General features: G+C 42.5%; 1 protein-coding gene across 1 annotated transcript in view; it reads left to right on the top strand.

Moving 5' to 3' along the window:
* MMP11 (matrix metallopeptidase 11) overlaps positions 1–24,415 on the top strand; it is a 56,033-nt gene that overhangs the window by 25,695 nt on the left and 5,923 nt on the right. The window contains exons 2-6 of the mRNA XM_040349036.1: positions 12,161–12,363; positions 12,866–13,009; positions 22,168–22,301; positions 22,409–22,653; positions 23,682–23,886. Coding sequence (XP_040204970.1) covers positions 12,161–12,363; positions 12,866–13,009; positions 22,168–22,301; positions 22,409–22,653; positions 23,682–23,886 — 931 coding nt within the window. The remainder of the gene's footprint in view (positions 1–12,160; positions 12,364–12,865; positions 13,010–22,167; positions 22,302–22,408; positions 22,654–23,681; positions 23,887–24,415) is intronic.

Below are 24,415 nucleotides of genomic sequence, written 5' to 3' on the forward strand. Positions count from 1 at the left end.
ATTTTGTCCGCACAAGACTTGGCCCATACAGCACTTTTTTGCATGGTTGCTTTTGATTGCATACTTTCATCACATCTCTTCTGGTGTGTTCTTCCACACAGCAGCTCATTGGGCTAATATAGGACTCCAAGTTTTCTGGCGCCAGACTTTTTGTTGTTTTTTTAAATATTAATAATGATTACTTTGATAATCTATCAATTTGTATCCTTCAGTAACAAATGATATGCATTGTATGTACAGAGAGGTCCAAAAAAAATGTATGCACACTTTCAGAGACGTAACTAGAGCCTTTAGGGCCCCATTTTTTTACCATTTTATTTTATTTATTTATTTTTTTCTCTTTATAATTTTTTACATATTTTTGGGACCCCTGTTGGGGGGCTTTGGTGAAGTATCAGGAATCTAGACCCCTGATGTCTTACTTTTGTGACAAAGAAATGGACTGAGGACAGATTCATCAGTCCCTTCCTTTGCTGCACAGAATGAATGAACAGGAATAGCTCTGTACACAGTTTCCTGTTAACTCATTAATTGCAGCATAGTAAATTTACTATGCCTCAGCTATGAATGAATTAAAAAAATACAGAGTTAGTGATCGGAACCTATATTTTTTAAGGCAAAGAAAGGGCCGGTAAATGACACAATAGTTTTGCAATAGTGAGGCGGCAGGAACAGCAGGTAGAGCAGGGGTAGGCAACCTCGGCTCTTCAGCTGTTTTGAAACCTACAAGTCCCATGAGACATTGCAAGACCCTGACAAACACAGGCACGACTCCTAGAGACAGTGGCATGATGGGATTTGTAGTTTCACTACAGCTGGAGGGCAGAGGTTGCCTGCACCTGAGGTAGAGGAACCAATGTCCTTAATTTCCTTCCTGCAGCCGCTGAATGTCTGCGGGAGGGAGAGAAGGAGAAGTGGGCATACATGGAGGGATCGGTTATTCTAAATTCCACCGCCCTCCTATCCAGCTGTACAGGGAGGCTGCATGGATGGCAATGGCGACCTCTGCAACCCCTGTACGTACACCACTGTACACTTCAACAGTTGTTATCTATGCCCTTTATTAAAACCAGAATTTAATGATGGCAGCAATGTGTAGTATTATGTTTCCCCTAAATATATCAGCAGTCGCACCATTGTTGATGTCATCATGTGACCGTCAGGAGAGAGTCAAAGAAAATGAGAAATTTTTACTTCCAGCAAGATGGCACACCACCACATTACTACCGAGATCTGAGAACCTATCTTGATGACATTCTGCCAGAACGTTGGATAAGATGCATAGGTGCTGTTGAATTCCCTCCATGTTGGCCGGATTTCTATCTGTGAGGAACACTAAAGGATGTGGTGTACCGTAGAAAACCACCTACACTGACTGCACCACGGGAAGAAAATAAAACATTATGCAGAGCAATTCCTGTGGATACTCTGCCAAAATCAAGAGTATGGATGCTAATGGTGACCACTTTAAGCATCTAATGTGACTTCATAATTAAAACATGACTTAGGGCAGGAATACATGATAGGAAAATCGGGCGAAAACTTCTGTTCTGTGAACGATCAGCCGAGTTTCTACTTGTTGATGCCCAACATCGATATTGTGAATGGAAAAGACAGATTGAAAAAATTGAAAAATTGTGTCGTATCGTTTGCGAACGAACAATATTCTATTCCTTGGTGTGAAGGTCGTCCGTAAAACATTGCTTGAACATTATCACGCATGAGCGGAACTAGTAGATGATCCCACTTGTATGTGAGATGTCATCACTACTTATAAAAATCAATTGCTCTTTTAAAGTTTTTTTTTTGATTGGTTATTGCTGACGATGATTACGACCAACAAACGCTGTTTCGTTGGTTCGGCGGTCGAGCTATCGATCGATTTTCTAACCGTGTATTCCTGCTATTACAGCTACCCTTTAATATTTATACAAATCTAGTAATAACATTTGTATGCATATATTTGTATACAGCTGTCCTGCAAAACATAAGTTGGGCATACATGCTTGAACACCAGCTTATTCCTGCTGAATGGGAAGAAAAGCAAGCCATGGGTGGCCCTGTCATCACCACTAAGCTTGACAGACTTCAATGAAAAATTGAAGGAGCCCAGTAGAAAATTGCAGGATCTGCATACAATTGAATGCAGCCAGTTACCGTTTGTAACAGGCGCGCCGTGCTGGAACGCATACGGCGCTCGGGCGATGACATGTCATCGCCCGGCGCCGCCCTGCATTCCAGCGTGGAATGCAAAAGTGGGCCGCACATGGCACCTTGTTTGAAATCAGTGCGATGCACTGCACCTGATCTCCTGCTTTTTGGCATTCAAAGGAAATACAGCCCCTGTTCTATTATTGTCAGCCGTAGCCTATTAGCCGGAGCTCGGCCTACGCTACACCAATGGATGCCATTGCTCCCCATGCCGGAACACCGCTCCAGCCTCAACTACTTCTTTAATGCCATCTACACTTACTGCTATTCAGAGCATGCTGGGGACAACCTTCCAGACCTTCCTACTGAACATCTTTCACCACAGCATTCCTAGTATCTATACTGAAGACTGCAAAACGGATAAGTTGCCATTCTGTTACTTATAGTGCTATAGCAAGACCTGCTACCTATATACCAGCTATATTATTTCTATTGCTTATCATGTCTTCAGCTGCTCAACATATCTAGGATGTACTGCTGTGTTATAGGATTGTCTGCTAAGGAATATGTTAAAGGCACATCTACACGCAAAAACCCTGGGCTATTCACCTCTCATATATAACTAATAGTCATTACTACAGCTCTCAGTTGCTATATGTACTCTCAACCTACCTGAGCTATATTCACCTCTCATATATAACTAATAGTTATTACTACAGCTCTCAGTTGCTATATGTACTCTCAACCTACCTGAGCTATATTCACCTCCCATATATAACTACTACTTATAACTACAGCTCTTAGTTACTACATGTACTCTCAAAGTACCTGAGCTATATTGCCTCTTATTTGCAACTAATACTTGTTACTGCAACTAACATTTACTACGTGCTTGACAGAAGTGTAAAATACTCATAGGCCTTGTCCTAATTGCTGAACATGTTTGATCTAACTTTTCTATGCTAGGGGTTGATGCTATTTCATAGCATCTCCCCTAGTTGCCTAATACATCCCTATATGCTTATGGTGATATGATGTACAGAACCCCCAAACTCCTGTTACACCTGGGGTCCCTTACTGATAATCACCTGCATATAGAGGTGTATTGGAATATTGATCTTGAACTATATTTTTTAAACGCTAAGCTCTGGTCGCATATCGTAATGCGTCTATGCTTAGTAGCTCAACGCCTTTCTTTATGTGACACAGAGATGATGTATAGATCCCCCTAACTCCTGTTGCGGGAAGTGACGCCTGGGATCCAGTACTGAGTTGTCGCATAGAGAATCGCATTGAAATCCTTGCTAACCGCAGTTGTGGTTCACTCCGTTCACCAGTGCTGTTACACCATTCAAGTATTCAGACCGCTGCAGGTGCTGTGTCTGTCTGATTACAGCCAGCAGGGGAGATTTCTCTATCCAGACTGCTTAGCCTTTTACCCCAGGGAGCAGGGCCGGGACAAGGGGTGGGCAGGAGGGACGGCTGCCCCTGGCACAATGGTTTAGTGCAGGGATGGGGGGCACCCTGACCCTTTGCCCTGGGCGCTGGATGACCTTGTTCCGGCACTGCCAGGGAGCATCCAGATGTTGCCCCAGAAAAGTACCAGCAGCCATTGAGTGCATGCACTTTGTGAGAAAATTTTCACTTAGTTTAACCACTTAAGCCCCGGACCTTTAGGCAGCTTAATGCCCAGGCCAGGTTTTGCGATTCGGCACTGTCGCTTTAACAGACAATTGCGCGGTCGTGCGACGTTTTTTCCAAACAAAATTGGCGTCCTTTTTTCCCCACAAATAGGGGATTTCTTTTGGTGGTATTTGATCACCTCTGCGGTTTTTATTTTTTGCGCTATAAACAAAAATAAAGCGTCAATTTTGAAAAAAATGCAATATTTTTTACTTTTTGTTATAATAAATATCCCCCAAAAACATATATAATTTTTTTCCCCTCAGTTTAGGCCGATACGTATTCTTCGACCTATTTTTATTAAAAAAAATCGCAATAAGCGTTTATTGATTGGTTTGTGCAAAATTTATAGCGTTTACAAAATAGGGGATAGTTTTATTGCATTTTTATTAATTATTTTTTTTTTACTACTAATGGCGGCGATCAGCGATTTTTTTTCATGACTGCGACATTATGGCGGACACTTCGGACAATTTTGACACATTTTTGGGACCATTGTCATTTTCACAGCAAAAAATGCATTTAAATTGCATTGTTTATTGTGAAAATGAGAGTTGCAGTTTGGGAGTTAACCACAGGGGGCGCTGTAGGAGTTAGGGTACACCTAGTGTGTGTTTACAACTGTAGGGGGGTGTGGCTGTAGGACTGACGTCATCGATCGAGTCTCCCTTATATAAGGGATCACTCGATCGATACGCCGCCACAGTGAAGCACGGGGAAGCCGTGTTTACACACGGCTCTCCCTGTTCTTCAGCTCCGGGGAGCGATCGCGACGGAGCGGCTATAAACAAATAGCCGCGCCGTCGTCCCGGATCGCTCCCCGAGGGAACCCGACCGCCGCATGTAGCGGGGGGGGGGGGTCCCGATCGGACACCCGACCCGCGGAAAGGCAAGGACGTACATGTACACCTATTTGCCTGTACGTGCCATATTGTGGACGTACATATACATGCGGCCGTCGGGAAGTGGTTAAGGAATGAGGTGAAGCTCTACTGACTTCAACCATCCAATCATGTGCAAGCAAAAATATTTTTTTATATTTCCTTCCACGTGATTGGATAATCTTTGCTAAGTGAATATTCACCACATTCACAAAGGTAAGTAAAAATCCCCTTTGCTAAGTGAACAGATAATCAATTCCTTTAATCAGGCTCAATTTGTGTATTCATTATTTAAAGGATAAGTTCACCTTTGAACATGTTACATGTTCCAACCTAGGATGAAACATGTAACATGTTTCAGCATTTACAGCCCAACTCCTCCTCCCAGCTGATGGCTTGTAGTTCTCAATGAACTGAGAGGGCACTGGTGACAGTCCTTTGTAGTCCATTGATCTTCCTGCTCTCAGGTAACTGTTTGCATGTATGATGTGAGTGAGTGAGTGAGTGAGTGAGTGAGTGAGTGAGTGAGTGAGTGAGTGAGTGAGTGACTTACAGTATAAAGCGCTACACATGCGAACTGAATCGCCTCTAGGCGCTTTTTGCAGCCAGTGTCTTACTGGCTGGTGCTGTCACTTACCCCGTAGGATCTTGACACGCTTGGGACACACAGTCATACACACATATATGTGCAAGAAGACAGCTATCCTGATAGTCTGCAGGAGCCTGAGATTGCATTGCGATCTGCTGAGCATGGCTGAAATGCTCTGCAGGCTCCTTAGAAGAAAAAATATATAAATATATGAACATTTTTCTACCTGCAAAAAAAAGAAGTGCATTTTTTTTTTTCAAACGGTGGACTTATCCTTTAAAGAGTGCACCTGTTGAATGCACCTGTCTTCATTGTGTACACACTCACACTGAAATTAACCTGAAGTGAGATGATCTTTCCATAAAAGACTATTTTTAAATGAAGCCCCCCTTTATAGCCAAAGCCCAAGTGCGAAAGCAATCTTTTATATTAAGGAGTAGTAAACCCCAAAACAAAAATAGATTATTTTGCAGCTTTCCAATCCTTAAAGTGGCGACAGCATTTATGTTTTTTTTTAGGCTTTTTTCTTTTATTTTTCATCTGGAGATCTGACCAGTAACACACTTGCTGTTGTATGGCTCCACTCTATGGAAACAGCTTTTGGACAGCAGAATTGTCAATCTAGGGAGAGGGTAGTGTTTGATACACTTGCAGATTTAGCTGGACATGACTAAAGGATTGAATAAAATAATTCAATTAACTGTTGTTTTAGATGGACAGCTTGGTTAATTAAATGAAGTTGAAAAACAGCAGACTGGCCTATCAACAGGTGAAAGTAAAGAGTAAAAAAAATAAAAAAATTAGTGCAGTCATCACATTTAAGGGCTCTTTCACACGGGTGGCTCGTTCAGGTCCGCCTGCCAGTTATTTAGGCGGACCTGAACGGGCGCTCCGTGCTCCTCTTTGGAGCCACGGATGTCAGCAGTGACATGCCCACTGACATCCGACCCGCTCCGACCCGCCAAAGTGTGACAGAGGAAAAACCTACTTTTCTATCCGTCTGGCGGATCGGGTGAACACGGACAAACGGTCCGTGTTCATCCGATCCCCCCCATAGGGGAGAGCAGAGAAAAGACAGGGCGGTCCCTGCACAGTGTGCGGGGACCGCCCTGTTATCCGCCGGCTCAGCGGGGATCAACGGAGCGATCCCCGCTGAGCAAGCAGAGGTTCGTGGGGCGGATCCGCCCCGTGTGAAAGGGGCCGAAGTGTTGGTAAGCTGCAATGTATTAAAGTACAGAATAACTAAAGGCATTTTTTATATTTTTTTGGAAAGAGTGGAGATGGTCAAAACATCTGTAAGGTCTTTTTGATCATTTTGCCTGTTGAATGAAGATTCATTCTCTCTGTTATCATCGAAAGTGGTCGTAAAAGAAAATCTTGGGTCGTCCCCAGAACAGAAATAGAGGGGAATTCTTCCAATTGGGACACTAGTTCTGGTGACCTGGGGGGGGGGGGGTATTAACTTACAGGGATTTCCTCTTACTTCCTGTTTTGGCTATTCGACAGGAAGTAAAGATAAATCTCCCCAATGGGTCACAGATGTTAAAAAAACTGAGAGGGGTTATAACCTTCCCTTACTCTATCCAAAATGAAAAAAGTTTTGCTTTTAAATGTCTGTTTTTGGGTTAGTTACTACTTTAGGAACAAGCACATGGGCCCTGCAAGTTATGTGTTTTTGCATATTTGCCTCACATGCAAAGTGTATTAAACTCTTGTTGGATCATCATAAGTGTATAAGGTAGAGAGCAGTGTTCGGGGCTATGTGGAATTCTGCTAAACAGGTAGTTCTTATATTTACATACAGTATAACATGATCCCCAGCAACATGTTATACTTCAGCTGTGGTACTCTGTAGCTACAGTACATATAAATAGTTCATGATTGTTTTTATAGAGTTCAACGTAGATTACAATGTTGAACTCTATAAAAATGAATGGGTTAGAAAAAAATGACAATAGTCTGGGACTTGACGGAGCCCTATTGTGTCCAGGAGAAGAGATTCCTAGCCTGAAGGATTGCTTCTCTTCTGGGCAGCTCAGCTGACATTTTTACCTGTGGTCCCACTTGTGGCAGAGCTGGGGGCCTGTTCTGCAAAAATCTCAAAAGCTAAGCAAGGGATTTCACAGGGGATCTGGTCTGGAAGATTCACTGAGAAATGATCCGCCTGATATTGGAAGGAGGCATCCAAGTATCCATGGACATTGTGAGTAAAGACTTGAGTGAAGGATCCTAGTGACTGTTGCTGCTGCTATACCTGACATCAATACTAGTGCTTGCCTGGCCCGCAACATTTCTAAGGGGGTCTTGGTGCTGTCCATAACTTTTTGGGCCTTTACTAAAGGAACTGTCCTGAGAAGTAGTAACATGGTGAAGAATGTCCTTAATTTAGCATCGTCGGTTCAAATGCCAACCATGGCACTACATGTATGGAGTTTGCATGTTCTCCCTGTGCTTGTATGGGTTTCCTCCTACACTCCAAAGACATGCTGGCAGGTTATTTGGCTCCTGTCTAAATTGGCCCTAGCATGTGTATATATGAATGTGAGTTAGGAACTGTAAGGCCCCGTACACACGGTCGGACCAAACCGATGAGACTGGCCCGTCGGACCGTTTTCATCGGTTCACCTCTGAAGTGGCCGTACGGCCTGATATGTGTACACACCATCAGTCCAAAATCCGATCGGGTCAGAACGCGGTGACGTCAAACACACGACGTGCTGAATAAAACGAAGTTCAATTCTTCCAAGCATGCGTCGACTTGATTCTGAGCATGCGCGGGTTTTGAACCAATGCTTTTCTGTACTAACCATCGGTTTGGTCCGATGGGGCAGCGGTCCATCGGTTCGGTTTTGAAGCATGTTTAGAAATTTTGGACCGAAGGAAACCAGACCGATAGCCTATACACACGGTCGGTTTGGTCCGATAAAAATTAACTTCGGTTCATTCTCATCGGACCAAACCGACCGTGTGTACGGGGCCTTAGGATTGTAAGCTTCTTGAGGGCACTGACTGATGTGAATGTATAATATAAATGTAAAGTGCTGCATAATTTGATGGTGCTATCTAAGTACCTGTAATAAATATCATCCAAATCAGCAATAAATTTAAAAAAGGCACCCCTAGATTGTTTATTAAGCCAGAAGAGTGACTGTTGCTGTTTGAAAAATGTAGGTAAAACTTGCCCGAGGTGTAAGGGGTATATAACTCTCTCACTCACCAATTAGGTGTGATCTATGCCCAAGTAAGAAGCTTAATGAAAGAATAAAAAGACAGTTGTATAGTACAGACTGCAAAGGTAGGCAAAAATAAGACCAGGCAGCGTAGTCAAAACAAACTTTATTTAAAAATTTAGAAAAAATGGTATGGAAAAACATCCATGTGGCTATATATCAATACCTTTCAAAAGAATTGGTAACCTAGAAACCACACATACATACAGGTGATACTCAAAAAATTTGAATATCGTTCAAAAGTTCATTTATTTCACTAATGCAACTTAAAAAGGTTAAACTAATATATGAGATAGACTCATTACATGCAAAGCAAGATAGTTCAAGCCGTGATTTGTCATAATTGTGATGATTATGGCTTACAGCTCATGAAAACCCCAAATCCACAATCTCAGGAAATTAGAATATTACATGCAATCAATAAAACAAGAATCGTACATAGAACAATATGGGACCTCTGAAAAGTAGAAGCATGCATATGTACTCAGTACTTGGTTTGTGCCCCTTTTGCAGCAATTACTGCCTCAATGCGGCGTGGCATGGAAGTCATCAGCCCGTGGCACTGCTGAGGTGTTATGGAAGACGAGGATTCTTCAATAGCAGCCTTCAGCTCTTCTGCATTGTTGGGTCTCATGTCTCTCATCTTTCTGTTGGCAATGCCCCATACATTCTCTATGGGGTTCAGGTCAGGCGAGTTTGCTGGCCAATCAAGCACAGTAATCCCACGGTCATTAAACCAGGTTTTGGTGCTTTTGGCAGTGTGGGCAGGTATCAAGTCCTGCTGGAAAATTAAGTCAGCATCCCCATAGAGCTCGTCTGCGGAAGGAAGCATGAAGTGCTCCAAAATATCCTGGTAGACGGCTGCATTGACCCCGGACTTAATGAAGCACAGTGGACCAACACCAGTAGATGACATGGCTCCCCAAATCAACACAGACTGTGGAAACTTCACACTGGACTTCAAGAATCTTGCAGTGTGTGCCTCTCCATTCTTCCTCCATACTCTGGGTCCTTGGTTATCAAATGAGATGCAAAATTTGCTCTCATCAGAAAAAAGGACTTTGGACCACTGAGAAACAGACCAGGTCTGTTTTTCTTTAACCCAAGTAAGATGCTTCTGACGTTTGTTGTTCAGGAGTGGCTTGGCAAGAGGAATATGACATTTGAAGCCCATGTCCAGGATCTGTCTGTGTGGTGGCTCTTGATGCACTGACTCCAGCCTCAGTCTACTCCTTGAGAAAGTCCCCAACACTTTTGAATGGCCTTTTCTCGACAATCCTCTCCAGGCTGCGGTCATCCCTGCTGCTTGTGCACCTTTTTCTTCCACACTTTTCCCTTCCACATAACTTTCTATTAATGTGCTTTGATACAGCACTTTGGGAACATCCAACTTCCTTTGCAATTACCTTTTGAGGCTTTCTCTCCTTATGGGGGGTGTCAATGATGGTTTTCTGCACAACTGTCAGGTTAGCAGTCTTTCCCATGATTGTGATTCCTACTGAACCAGACTGAGAGACCATTTAAAGGCTCAGGAACCCTTTGCAGGTGTTAAGGCTTAAATAGCTGATTAGAATGGGACACATTGAGTCTAGAAAATTTCACCTTTTCACAATATTCTAATTTTCTGAGATTGTGGATTTAGGGTTTTCATGAGCTGTAAGCCATAATCATCACAATTATGAAACATCCTCCATCCTCCCCTTCCATCTCCAGGGTATATTATGGTCCAACAACGTCCTATACAGAAAACTACGCAAACTCAATTTGATAGTGGCACATATGCTTCATTTATGGCTTAAAATTAAGGACATATTTATATTATCTTCCCCTATCTCGCCACTCACCTCATTCCTTGGGGATCCCAGATTAGCCCCAGCATTTAATGATAGATCCTCATTTTCAAGCTGGATAAACTCCAATAAGACCACACTAGGATCCTTACAATATAAATGGGAATTCAGGCCCTTTGAGGCTCTTCAGAGGATAGATGGTATTCCCCTTACAGAGCATGAAAGATATCTTCAGATAAAAGAATTTTTTTCCACACACTTCTCCCTCTCTACCCAACCTACTAACACATTATTCGAGAGAATATGTCTCTCCACATCTAGAGATAAAGGGATGATTTCAAGAATTTATCAATACCTTAATGAACTCTTTAAGCCTATCTTAAAGCTGACCACATGATATCACTGGTTCTAAAATGTTGTTTAGATTCTAAAACCACTGTTTAGTGCAAGGGTTTATCTGACTAGATGTAATTGAATAGACTGTGGGGCAGATCCACGTACTTCGGCGCATATTTGCGTCGGGCGTAGCGTATCTAAGATACACTACGCCGCCGTAACTTACTTATTTTTTTCGAATCCTCAAAGAATTTGCGCCGTAAGTTACGGCGGCGTAGTGTATCTTTGGCAGCGTAAGGGCGCGCAATTCAAATCGATGTGATGGGGGCGTGTTTTATGTAAATACGTCGTGACCCGTTGTAAACGACTTTTTTTTTGAACGGCGCATGCGCCGTCCGTGGGGGTATCCCAGTGCGCATGCTCGAAATTAAACCGGAACAAGGCACTTTCTCCCTCCCAGAAAAATCTTGGCCAGCTTGGCCAGCCAGCAGGATATGCAGGGCACCCGCTACACATCTAAATCCAAGAATAAAAAACATAAAATGTTGTAACTTGCCAATTCTTAGATGTGGAGGATTGCATTAGTTTTCTTTTTTCAATCATTTCCTTTTACTTTTGCTTGGTGATCCTATCAGTAACACAATTCCTGTGCCAGGTTGATGATGGAGGAGCAGTGTTGGTACTCCAGAGGGCTTGCTCCTCATTTGGATTACTAACCCTTTCCTCTTCTTAGCTCCATAAAATAGAGGACAAGTGTTCTGTAGGCTACAAAGTTGAACTGAGCAGGTCTGATAGTGCAGCAGAGGTGTTATCAGTTCATTACAGGAAGTTAGGAACTCTCAGGTTTTCTGACACGCGTTTTGCTGTGATTCCACTGGTAATTCCAAATCGTGGCAAAATGTGTAACGCGTTTGCGATGCCATTACTTTCGGAAATTTGGTTTGCGATTTGTCGGATGCTATTAAAAAGTATTTCACCTAATGCTGGGTACACATGGGACCTCCCTGCTAAGCTATTGTGTTCTGACAAGGGGACTACCCAGCCCCCCCCCCCCAGCCAGAACACACTGATCAGCACTCGCAGCCATTGGCACTGATCTGATTTGCGCTGATCAGAGGCTGGTTTTCAGGCATGCTTGTTTGACAGAAGCCAGTCATGAGATCAGCTTCTGTCGGATTATGAGCTGTACATAGAGACTGAAAGTTCTGGCAGAACAAAGATTTTCGGCCCGTGTGTACCCAACATAAGACAAGTAAGCAATTTAGAAGCTCTAACTTTACTCTGATCTCCATGTTTATTCTGAGTCGGTATCTGCATTCTCTTAGTGCAGGTTTTCTTTAACACAAGTAACACATACATTTATTTACCATTTCAGGATACTGAGTCACCCAACTTTGATATGCGTGTTAGGCTGCCTATACACCTCAGTCCTAATTGAGGGGAACAAAGATGGATCTTTACACATCCCTGAAGGAATAACTTCATCTATTTTACATTTAGGACCAGAAGCACTCCTCGGTAAAACCAAGGCCGTGGACACGTAACACTCATACAAAGGGATTGCTCCGACCTCACAATTCATGGAATCCCCCTCGCTGTGGAGTTCCTGATATTCCTGCCCCCCCAGATTCCTCAGGACGTAACAGACAAAAACGCTTTGTACTCTCTGGTGGACGCTGGGAAAAGACCAACCTAACATACAGGTAAAGCTATGTTCATTGTATCTTACCTGAGTGGTTTATATCCAGTTTTAACATGGTAGAAGTTGTTTAGGAAAGGCAAATCCACTTTGCACTTTCAAGTGCAGTCACTGTAGATCTAAAGGGGACATGCAAGGAAACAAAATAGCATTTTAGCTTGCAAATGAGTGGATGATAAAATCAGCAGAGCTTCCCCTCATTCCAGATCTCCCCCTCAGATCTACAGCGACTGCACTTCCAAGATATTTTTTAAATTTTTTTACTTTTTGACAGAATGTGAAAAAATTAGAACCTATGTTTTTATTGCGGTCTGTGTTCCTGCTGGGGAAATTGAACTATTGGTCCTAGTGACAATTGTTATTGAGGAAATATTTCTCACTTTGGAATGATCTTCTTGTAATTCCTGCTGTTTACCTGAGACAGAAAATGAAGGAGATTGTCTCTGACAGTACATATATAGATTAGTCATCATCCATGCATGATAACTTTGCTTCCAATGTTTCAGGATTATCCGCTTCCCATGGCAGCTCAGTAAAGTGAAGGTACGAAGGACTCTTGCTGAAGCACTGAGAGTATGGAGTGAGGTGACCCCTCTGACGTTCACTGAGGTGTATGAAGGGCGGGCTGACATTGTTATTGATTTTACACGGTGAGTTCAAATATTATCCACCATCACACACATGTGTATATTTACATATGGATGTATAAAGCAGTTCATGTAAGAATATGTATTCTAGATGTTTACCTATTATAGATCTATAAATGATTATGATTGCTAAAAGAACCCCAAATATATAATGATCAAAAATCACCTGATATTTGGGAAAGTATTAAAGGCTTTAAAACAACTTCCAACCTGCACCTTGTATTTTGCACCTGCATAAGATGTGCACTGATCATGTAGTTTCAAAGTGTCATTTGTTGAGGCATGTGTCATGCCACTACACAAGGTAGCACATAACTTGTGTGAGAACTGAAATTTCCTGTAAAGAAAGTATATATCCCACAATCCCTGGGTCTATCAGTCTAGTGCTCTGCAGGTGAGAGCTAAACAGTAATTAGATCTGACAAAGAAAATAACAGGTAGACCAATAAAGGCTGGGTTCACACTGTGCCGCATGGTGGGTGTATCCACGGTTTTCATGCATTTTACCTGTGGTTTTAGCCATGGTCCCATAGAATTCTATTAGGTTGCGCATTTTTGTTGCGTTTTCTGGAAGTGTAGCAAAGATGCAACATGCAGGACATTTGGAGTGCTTTCAGGAAATGTGCGACCTATTAGGCCCCGTACACATGACCGGATCTGTCCGCTGGCATTTATCCGCGGATCAGTTCCAGCAGACAAATCCGGTCGTGTGTACGGCCTAGCGGACATTTTTCGGCGGACATTTGTCCAGCCGACCGTTTTCCAGCGGATAAAAATTTCTTAGCATGCTAAGAAATCTATCCGCTGGAAACCTGTCCGTCGGACTTATCCGGTCGTCTGTACAGACTCACCGGATAAGTCCGACCGATCCCCATCCCTCGCATGCGTCGAAGTGATTCGACGCATGCGTGGAAGTATTTACCTTCCAGGGTCGCGCACGTCGCCGCGGCATCGTCGCGGCGACGGCGCGGCCATGTCACCGCGTATGTTTTCCACAGGGATTTTGATCTGATGGTGTGTACAGCCATCAGATCAAAATCCGGAGCAGAAATGTCCGCTGGAAACGGTCCGGCGGACTGTTTTCATCGGATATCCGCTCGTGTGTACAGGGCCTTAGAAGTCTGTTGCTAAAACCATGAGTAAAACAGATAAAAACATTGGATACACCCGCCCTGGGGCCGACTCAAAGCGCACCAGTGTGAACCCAGGCTAACAGAGAGCTCAATCAAGCAGTGTTTCATCAAACTGCCGCTCGCACATTTATAATCCAACATAGAAGAAATGGCAATGCTGGTCAAACTACACTAAGGCCTCGTACACACGATAGGTTAAACAGAGGACAACGGTCTGATGGACCGTTTTCATCGGTCAAAACGGATCGTGTGTGGGCCCCATAGGTTATTTAACCATCGGTTAAAAAAAAGCCAACTTGCTTTAAATTTAACCGATGGATTCCTAACCGATGGGAAAAAAACGATCGTTTGTAGGCACAACCATCGGTTAAAAATCCACGCATGCTCAGAATCAAGTCGACGCATGTTTGGAAGCCTTGAACTTCGGTTTTCTTAGCACGTCGTTGTGTTTTACGTCACCGCGTTCTGACACAAATGTTTTTTTAACCGATGGTGTGTAGGCGCAACGGACCATCAATCAGCTTCATCGGTTAACCGATGAAAACGGTCCATCAGACCGTTCTCATCAGATGGACTGATCGTGTGTACGAGGCTTTAGTGGTTGAAAAGGCTAAAGTTTTTTTTTCTTTAATGCATTCTCGGCATTAAGAAACAGCAGTGCCCCCCAGCCCCCTCCCTAACACTTACCTGAGTCCTGTATCAATCCAGCACTGTGACCTGCTTTAATTTTTCTCTCCCCTCTCTGTGCTCTTACAAGCTTTGCTGAGAGCAGTGGAAGCCATTGGCTCCTTCGCCTAGTAGCTAAATCATGAGAAGAGGAAGTGGGGGGTGGGGCTAAGCAGCGCTGTGTGTGTCTATAGACACACACACCCTGGCTCGGGATCCAGTACGCACGTGTGCCTTCATAGCAAGCAGAGCTGAGGAGAGCGCTACCAGCTGACCCCAGAAGAGGAGGTTTCAGGTCTCCCCATTACACAGAGCAGGTAAGTATAACATGTTTGGTATTAAAAAAAAATGTGAGCCATTACAATCACTTTAATACACAGTTGACACACATACCTAGAAACAGGGTTATCCATCAAAAGATTTGTAAATTAATAAATTTTGAAATACTTTTTACAGTCTACTTTTTCACCCCAAGCCTGAAAAACTCTTAAGTGAATGGATAAATGTGTCTTTATGTTAAAGCCCAACAGCCAAAACCTCTATCAGGCCCTTATTTAGAGTCTGTGTCTTCTCATATTCTCTTTTCATATTGTGCAGAATGTGATGGGAGATTTTAAATGGAAATACAGACTGCAAAAAAAAACACTTTCACACTAAAATATTGAAGGGTTAGCCCCTCTGTTAACCACTTAAGGACCCCTTCACGCCGATACCTGTACGTTGCCTTTAAGAGCCCAGCCGTGGGGTCGCGAGCGCGCCGCGGCGCACTCGCGACCCGGTCCGAAGCTCCGTGACCACGCCCGCGGGACCCGCGTACCCGATCGCCGCCCGTGTCTAGCGATTGGCCACAGGAGCTGAAGAACGGGGAGAGGTGTGTGTAAACACACCTTCCCTGTTCTTCTGTGTTAGGCCCCGTACACACGACCGAGTTTCTCGGCAGAATTCAGCCAGAAACTCGATCGGAGCTGAATTCTGCGGAGAAACCCGGCATGTGTACACTTTCGGCCGAGGAAGCCGACATGTTCTCTATTTCCTCGTTGTTCAATGAGGAAAGTTGGCTCGCCGAGATCCTCGGTGGCTTCACAAGGAACTCGACGAGCAAAACGATGAGTTTTGCCCGTCGAGTTCCTCGGACGTGTGTACGGGGCCTGACAGTGACACTGTTCTCTGATATAGGGAATGACGATCAGTGACGTCACACCTACAGCCACGCCCCCTACAGTAAGAATCACTCCCTTAGGGCACACTTAACCCCTAGTGGTTAACTCCTTCACTGCCATTGCCATTTTCACAGTAATCATTGCATTGCATTGCATTTTTATATCACTTTTCTCTGTGAAAATTACAATGGTCCCAAAAATGTGTCAAAGGTGTTCGATGTGTCCGCCATAATGTCACAGTCACGAAAAAAATCGCTGATCGCCGCCATTACTAGTAAAAAAAAAATAATAATAAAAATGCCATAAAACTATCCCCTATTTTGTATACGCTATAAATTTTGTGCAAACCAATCGATAAACGCTTATTGTGATTTTTTTTACCAAAAATAGGTAGAAGAATACTGAGGAAAACATTTTTTTATTTTTTTTATATCTTTTTTGGGGACATTTATTATAGCAAAAAGTAAAAAATATTGATTTTTTTTCAAAGCTGTCACTCTATTTTTGTGTATAGCGCAAAAAATAAAAACCGCAGAGGTGATCAAATACCACCAAAAGAAAGCTCTATTTGTGGGGAAAAAAGGACACCAATTTTGTTTGGGAGCCACGTCGCACGATAGCTCAATTGTCAGTAAAAGCGACGCAGTGCCGAATCGCAAAAAGGGGAAAGGTCCTTAACCTGCATAATGGTCCGGGTCCTAAGTGGTTAAAGGGGTTGTAAAGGTTCATTTTTTATTTTCTAAATAGGTTTAAGCTAGTGCATTGTTGGTTCACTTACCTTTTCCTTTCAGATTCCCTTCTAAATTTATTTTTTCTTTGTTTGAATTTCTCACTTCCTGTTCCTCCTCAGTAAGCTGTTCTGGCTGACTAACCCCCATGGATGATGGGGGCAAGCTTACTGAGGAGAAACAGGAAGTGAGAAATTCCGACTAAGAAAAAAAACATTTAAAAGGGAAATCGAAGGAAAAGGTAAGTGAACCAACAATGCACTGGCTTAAAGGAACCTATTTAGAAAATAAAAACTTTACAACCCCTTAAAGCTGTTATTACTGTCTCTGCCTTCCTGTTCCGGTCATTTCTGCTCCCTTCATTTCTTGTCCTGCCTTCACAGGCACAGGAAGTGGTGTGTACTCTCCCTATGAGGGTCACAGACAGCAATCAATCTCAATCGAGGTATCTCCCCAGGTCTATCCAAAGCTTAAAAAATAATTTAGCTGGAGTTGAGCTTTATTTATTTTTTCTTTCATTCTGTTTATTTATCAAATGTATTCATTCCTTCATTCCTTCTGATATATTTCTATAGATGGGTATGGATGGATTCTATGGATATATTTCTATGGATATTTGTTAAAGCAGATCTAAACTGTATATGAGCACCACAAACAGAAAACACTATTTAATTCATTTTTTATATTCAAATAAACCCACCCATCCATAAATATTTCCATGCTTTATTTTGTTGAGAAACCACTTTTAACCACTTAACCCCCGGACCATATTGCTGGTCAAAGACCAGAGCACTTTTTGCGATTCGGGACTGCGTCGCTTTAACTGACAATTGCGCGGTCGTGCGATGTGGCTCCCAAACAAAAAATCATTTTTTCCCCACAAATAGAGCTTTCTTTTGGTGGTATTTGATCACCTCTGGGGTTTTTAGTTTTTGCGCTATAAACAAAAATAGAGCGACAATTTTTAAAAAAATTAATATTTTTTACTTTTTGCTATAATAAATATCCCCCAAAAATATATTTAAAAAAAAACATTTTTTCCTCAGTTTAGGCTGATACGTATTCTTCTACATATTTTTCGTAAAAAAAAAAAATCGCAATAAGCGTTTATTGATTAGTTTGCGCAAAAGTTATAGCGTTTACAAAAAAGGGGGTAGTTTTATGGCATTTTTCCCTGTGGCCATCTTGAGTAAGGGCAGATGATTCATTCAGCATTTACTTCCAGTAATCCATCTGCCCTTAGCTCGGGTATGCAGGAAGGAGGCTGTGCTTAGACAAAAAGGTCCCTCCTCCCCTCCTCCAGATAAAAAATAAAATAAAATGCCCATGAAGACTCCTGAGATGAATGACATCATTTTGGCCTAGGCCAAAAACTAGGAAGCAATGGAAGAAATGTAAAAAAAAAAATTAAACAAGTAAATATAATATATTTTCCTATTTACTAAACCTAGCAGCATAAGGATTAAAAATAGTCAATGTGGATTGGGGGAGTTTAGTTTAGCAAAGTTTTACCTTCACACGGGGCAGAATCCAATTTACTCAGCAGAGATCTACCCACTGATCCCCTGCTGAACAGAGCAGAGCGGGCGGGTGACAGGTGGAGGACAGGTCCATGTTTACTCAGTTTGTGCGGAGCAGACACGGATCTATAAGTGGCGGGGAGTAAACGGATCCACTTTTTTTGCAGATCGGATTGCAGATAGGCAGGTATGAATGGACACAAGTCAGTGTACACTCGCCGGTCCATAGAGATACATGTGCCATTTGATCAGGCCCGGTCTGAAAGACTGACAGGCAGACTTGATCGGGGCCTTAGATGCCCAAATCCTCATATTTTCCAGGGTTTATTTTTATGTGAGCCAAATCATAATATGTATATAGATTATGCCACCCTATGTTGTCCTCTTGTGCTGCCTTTTATTATCATATAGATAATAGTAACTAAAAAAAAACCAAAAAAACAAAAAAAGCAATAAGCCCTAATGCTGGCCATGTACACAAAGCAATTTCCAGGCAATATCAGCCACTTTCAAGTACCTTTCTATTTAAAATACATACCTTCTACCAACCGTTTATCAAAACCAAGAGATATTAGTGGGAAAACATCTTTACGTGTATTTTTTGCAATTGAGTCATTGAAATTGCCTGAAAGAAAATAATCATGTGTATGGCCAGCATTAAGATTTTTAGCTTCTAGCCCCCAGTTCTACCTACACAATAGATCACATTTGTTAATTCATTTATTTCACTAATGCAACTTAAAAGGTGAAACTAATATATGAGATAGACTCATCACATGCAAAGCAAGATAGTTCAAGCCGTGATTTGTCATAATTGGGATGATTATGGCTTACAGCTCATGAAAACCCCAAATCCACAATCTCAGAAAATTTGAATATTACATGCAATCAATAAAACAAGGATTGTACATAGAACAATATCAGACCTCTGAAAAGTAGAAGCATGCATATGTACTCAGTACTTAGTTTGGGCCCCTTTTGCAGCAATTACTGCCTCAATGCGGAGTGGCATGGAACCTATCAGCCTGTGGCACTGCTTAGGAGTTATGGAAGACCAGGATGCTTCAATAGCGGCCTTCAGCTCTTCTGCATTGTTCAGTCTCATGTCTCTCATCTTTCTCTTGGCGATGCCCCATAGATTCTCTATGGGGTTCAGGTCAGGCGAGTTTGCTGGCCAATCAAGTAATCCCATGGTCATTGAACCAGGTTTTGGTGCTTTTGGCAGTGTGGGCGGTGCCAAATCCTGCTGGAAAATGAAGTCGGCATCCCCATAGAGCTTGTCTGTGGAAGGAAGCATGAAGTGCTCCAAAATCTCCTGGTACACGGCTGCATTGACCCCGGACTTAATGAAGCACAGTGGACCAACACCAGCAGATGACACGGCTCCCCAAATCAACACAGACTGTGGAAACTTCACACTGGACTTTAAGCATCTTGCAGTGTGCGCCTCTCCATTCTTCCTCCATACTCTGGGTCCTTGGTTTCCAAATGAGATGCAAAATTTGCTCTCATCAGAAAAGAGGACTTTGGACCACTGAGTAACAGACCCGGTGTGTTTTTCTTTAGCCCAGGTAAGGCGCTTCTGACGTTGTTTGTTGTTCAGGAGTGGCTTGACAAGAGGAATACGACATTTGAAGCCCATGTCCAGGATCCATCTGTGTGGTGACTCCAGCCTCAGTCCACTCCTTGTGAAAGTCCAACACTTTTGAATGGCCTTTTCCTGACAATCCTCTCCAGGCTGCGCTCATCCCTGCTGCTTGTGCACCTTTTTCTTCCACACTTTTCCCTTCCACATAACTTTCTATTAATGTGCTTTGATACAGCACTTTGGGAGCATCCAACTTCTTTTGCAATTACTTTTTGAGGCTTTCCCTCCTTATGGAGAGTGTTAATGATGGTTTTCTGCACAACTGTCGGGTCTGCAGTCTTTCCCATGATTGTGATTTCTACTGAACCAGACTGAGATGCCATTTAAAAAATCAGGAACCCTTTGTAGGTGTTATGGCTTAATTAGCTGATTAGAGTGGGACACTTTGAGCCTAGAATATTGCACCTTTTCACAATATTAACATTTTCTGTGATTGTGGATTTGGGGTTTTCATGAGTTGTAAGCCATAATCATTACAATTATGACGAATCACGGCTTGAACTATCTTGCTTTGCATGTAATGAGTCTATCTCATATATTAGTTTCACCTTTTAAGTTGCATTAGTAAAATAAATGAACTTTTGCATGATATTCTAATTTTTCAAGTTTCACCTGTAAACTCTTCATAATCCTAAGGCCCCATACACACGGGAGGATTTATCCGCGGATACGGTCCAGCGGACCGTTTCCACGGATAAATCCTCTCGAGGATTTCCGCGGATTTCCATGCGATGGAGTGTACTCACCATCGAATCGAAATCCGCGCCGAAATCCTCTGGCGATGACGTGTCGCGCCGTCGCCGCGATTATGACGCGGCGACATGCGCGACGCTGTCATATAAGGAATTCCACGCATGCGTCGAATCATTACGACGCATGCGGGGGATCCCTTCGGACGGATGGATCCGGTGAGTCTGTACAGACCAGCGGATCCATCCGTTGGGATGGATTCCAGCGGATAGATTTGATAGCATGTCATCAAATATTTAACCGCTGGAAATCCATCCCAGGGGATAAATATCCGTGGAAACAGATCCGCTGGAGTGTACACACCATAGGATCTATCCGCTGAAACCCATTCGCTGGGATTTTTCAGCGGATGGATTCTATCGTGTGTATGGGGCCTAAGAGGCATTTTATGTATATTTAATTTATTTATTCATTTTACACATTTATGTATTGCTGACACTTCTTCCACAACATTTTACAGAGAACCCAGAAACCAGTCAGTCCAACCTTTACTCTATAACTGATTACAGTATTTTGCACTATTATTAAAAAATAATATAGCATGAAATCATGCATTGTGCTATGGCACATTATATATTTAGCACAGAAGTCAGATCAGACTTTAAATCTGTAGTCTGCATAAGGGACATTACATTTGATTTGGTGTCTGTTTGCATTTTGAGGTAAAAGAACTTAAAGGGGAGTTCCACCCACAATTTCACTTTTTAAATATGCGTGGCCGCATCCCAGTGCGCATGCTCAGAATCACGCTGAAACAACTGCCTAAGATACGTCGAATCACTTCCTACGACGTGAACGTAACCTACGCCTAGTCATATTCACGTACAACGTAAACGTCAAAAGATACGGCGGCTTGTGTTCCCTGGTCCATACCTTTGCATGAGTTGCGCCTCCTATATGGGGAATAACTTTACGCTGGACGTACGACTTACGCAAACCGCGTATATTATGCGCCGGGCGCAAGTACGTTCGTGAATCAGCGTATCTCCCTCATTTGCATATGTGCATAGAAAATCAATGGGAGCGGAAAATGCGCCCAGCGTAAATATGCGCCCACGATACGACGGAGTAGGAAAGTTACGTCGGTCGGATGAAGCCTATTTTCAGGCGTAACTAGTTTTATGGGCACGGCGCACAGATACGGTGGCGTAAGTGCTTTGTGAATCCGGGCCATAGTGTGTAGTGCTTTACGGAGTACATAGATCCATCCACATCGCACCCTTTCCCCCAAAGAAACTTAAATTAAATGGCCCATCACACTATTAGACTCATTGGTGGCAGCTTTGAAGGATGTATAACAATGATAAAATATGGTGTTTTTGGTTCCTTTGCTTGATGTGCTTGCCAATTATGGGTTACTCGTGTTGATAAGTACTAATGCAAGTGCTTATTATTACTAAGTGCTACTAATACTAGTGTAATACAAGAGTACATACATCCAGACACAAGTGGAAACAGATCCTGAGATCAGAACAGAGATATACTCTGAGCCAGCAGCGGCACCAGGAGGATCATAACAGTAATATTGACATAATCTGCAATACAATACTTTACAGGTACTGGCATGGAGACAACCTGCCTTTCGATGGTCCTGGGGGCATCCTTGCACATGCTTTCTTTCCAAAGACACACAGAGAGGGAGATGTACATTTTGACTATGATGAAGCTTGGACCATTGGTAACAGTATAGGTAGGTTCTAGCTTTAAATTACAAACAAGAATGGCAGCCATAATTCTTGCTGCACACTGAAACCTTGTACTTGAACTAGCAAATGTTTCTTTTCATATGTATTGCAGGCACAGATCTTCTGCAAGTAGCTGCTCATGAGTTTGGACATGTGCTGGGCTTGCAACATTCCTCAGTCTCCAAGTCACTGATGTCTCCATTTTACTCTTTCCGTTACCCACTCAGTCTTAGTGCAGACGATAAGCAAGGCATTCAGTATTTGTACGGAGCACCGCATCCCCCAACCACAGCTCCAACTCCACAGCCAGAAGGCAATCAGCCAGAACCTGAGAGCAATGAGATCCCTTTTTCAGAGGTTAGAAGATTCTTACTATCTACATGTATACATTTATCAAACTGTGGAGAAGATTTACTAAAACTGGTGCACTCAGAATCTGATGCAGCTTTGCATGATAGCCAATCAGCTTCTAATGCCAGCTTGTTCAATTAAGCTTTGCCAATGAATTCGGGGTTCACACTAATGCGGTGCAGGACACTGCATGTAATTTACACAGGAATCGCAGGACATTCCTGTGTGAATTACATGCAGTGTCTCTGGGGTGCGATTTAAGCCATGGATTTGTATAGCTCAAACCACACTGCATTTGAACCAAACTGGTGCAAGACCCTTTTTTTGTCCACAGCAGAATCGGATCACCCATGCCTGGTGTCAACACACATGCGATCGGATTCTGCAAATCTTGCTGCATTTTGTAAACCGATTGCGGGGTGTCCTTAACTTAACATACACTCCGCAATCAGTTCGCATAAACAGATTGCGATTTAGATGCAATGCCGAATCCGCAGTGATATAGCAGTGAATTTGAACCACGTCTAGTGTGATGGACCCAGACTAAAGCCTGAGAGCTAAAAGGATTTTTATGCACCAGATTTAGCTCTGTCCAGATTTAGAAAATAAACCCCTGGGTGCTTTGATTGGATTAAAATTACTAGAAAAACTGTGAGGTATAAAACATTCATTTTAAAAATCAAAATATCTTTTTGATAAAGACTCAAGAACACAGATTTGCCTTTTAACACTTATAATCAGAACATTCAATGTGATATTTATTGGCGATTTGACTATGATTATCATGATATGACAAGTGCTGAAAAGGTACCCAAAAAGAATAGGAGCTTCCAATCCCACAGCAGTCATATGATCATTTGTGTATTTATGAGAATAAATCATATAATATAACTATATAATAAAAAATCTATTTTAAAAATAATGCATTCTGGAATCACAAATATCTATAGATATCTTTTTAGATATAATTGTAATAAATAATAGCTTAAGCTCTGTGTATTACTTACAGAATTTTTGGCTTATGTTTCGTGCAGCCTGATGCCTGTTCTACAGATTTTGATGCTGTATCCACAATCCGTGGGGAGCTGTTTTTCTTCAAATCTGGCTATGTATGGCGCCTTAGAGGAGGTAAACTGCAAAGTGGTTATCCAGCTTTGGCTTCCCGACACTGGAAAGGAATCCCTGAGTCTGTGGATGCTGCTTTGGAAGACACGGCTGGGAACATCTGGTTCTTTTATGGTAAGCAGAATACACCGGTACTGAAAGAGTCTTAGATGTTAGTCTGTAATGGCGACCACCAGTTTGCTAAAATAGCATTACCATTAATCATTAAACTGTGACCAAATATATCATCTTGGTAATAGCACCAAATTAATTTTAATGATCATGTGGAACCTCTGCACCCCATTACTATATTAGGGAAATATTCAGGTAGCCCCTGATTTATGATAGGGATCAATGAAAAACTACTACAAGTACAGAAATAATGTACTGATTTTCGCAAAATAACCTTACTGTTGGACAATTAGGTAAATAGTGCCCCATTTGGCCCTGGGTCTTGGTTCACAAAGAACAGCAGAAGGCTCTAATGCCACGCACACACGATCGGACATTCCAACCACAAAACTGTGGATTTTTTCCCGACGGAATGTTGGCTCAAACTTGTCTTGCAGACACACAAATGTTGTCGGAAATTACGAACGTCAAGAACGCGGTCATGTACAACAGTGGTCATCAACCTTGTCCTGCAGGGCCCACTAACAGGCCA

This window comes from Rana temporaria, chromosome 1 (assembly GCF_905171775.1).
Source record: "Rana temporaria chromosome 1, aRanTem1.1, whole genome shotgun sequence".
In the NCBI taxonomy this organism is placed as follows: domain Eukaryota; kingdom Metazoa; phylum Chordata; class Amphibia; order Anura; family Ranidae; genus Rana; species Rana temporaria.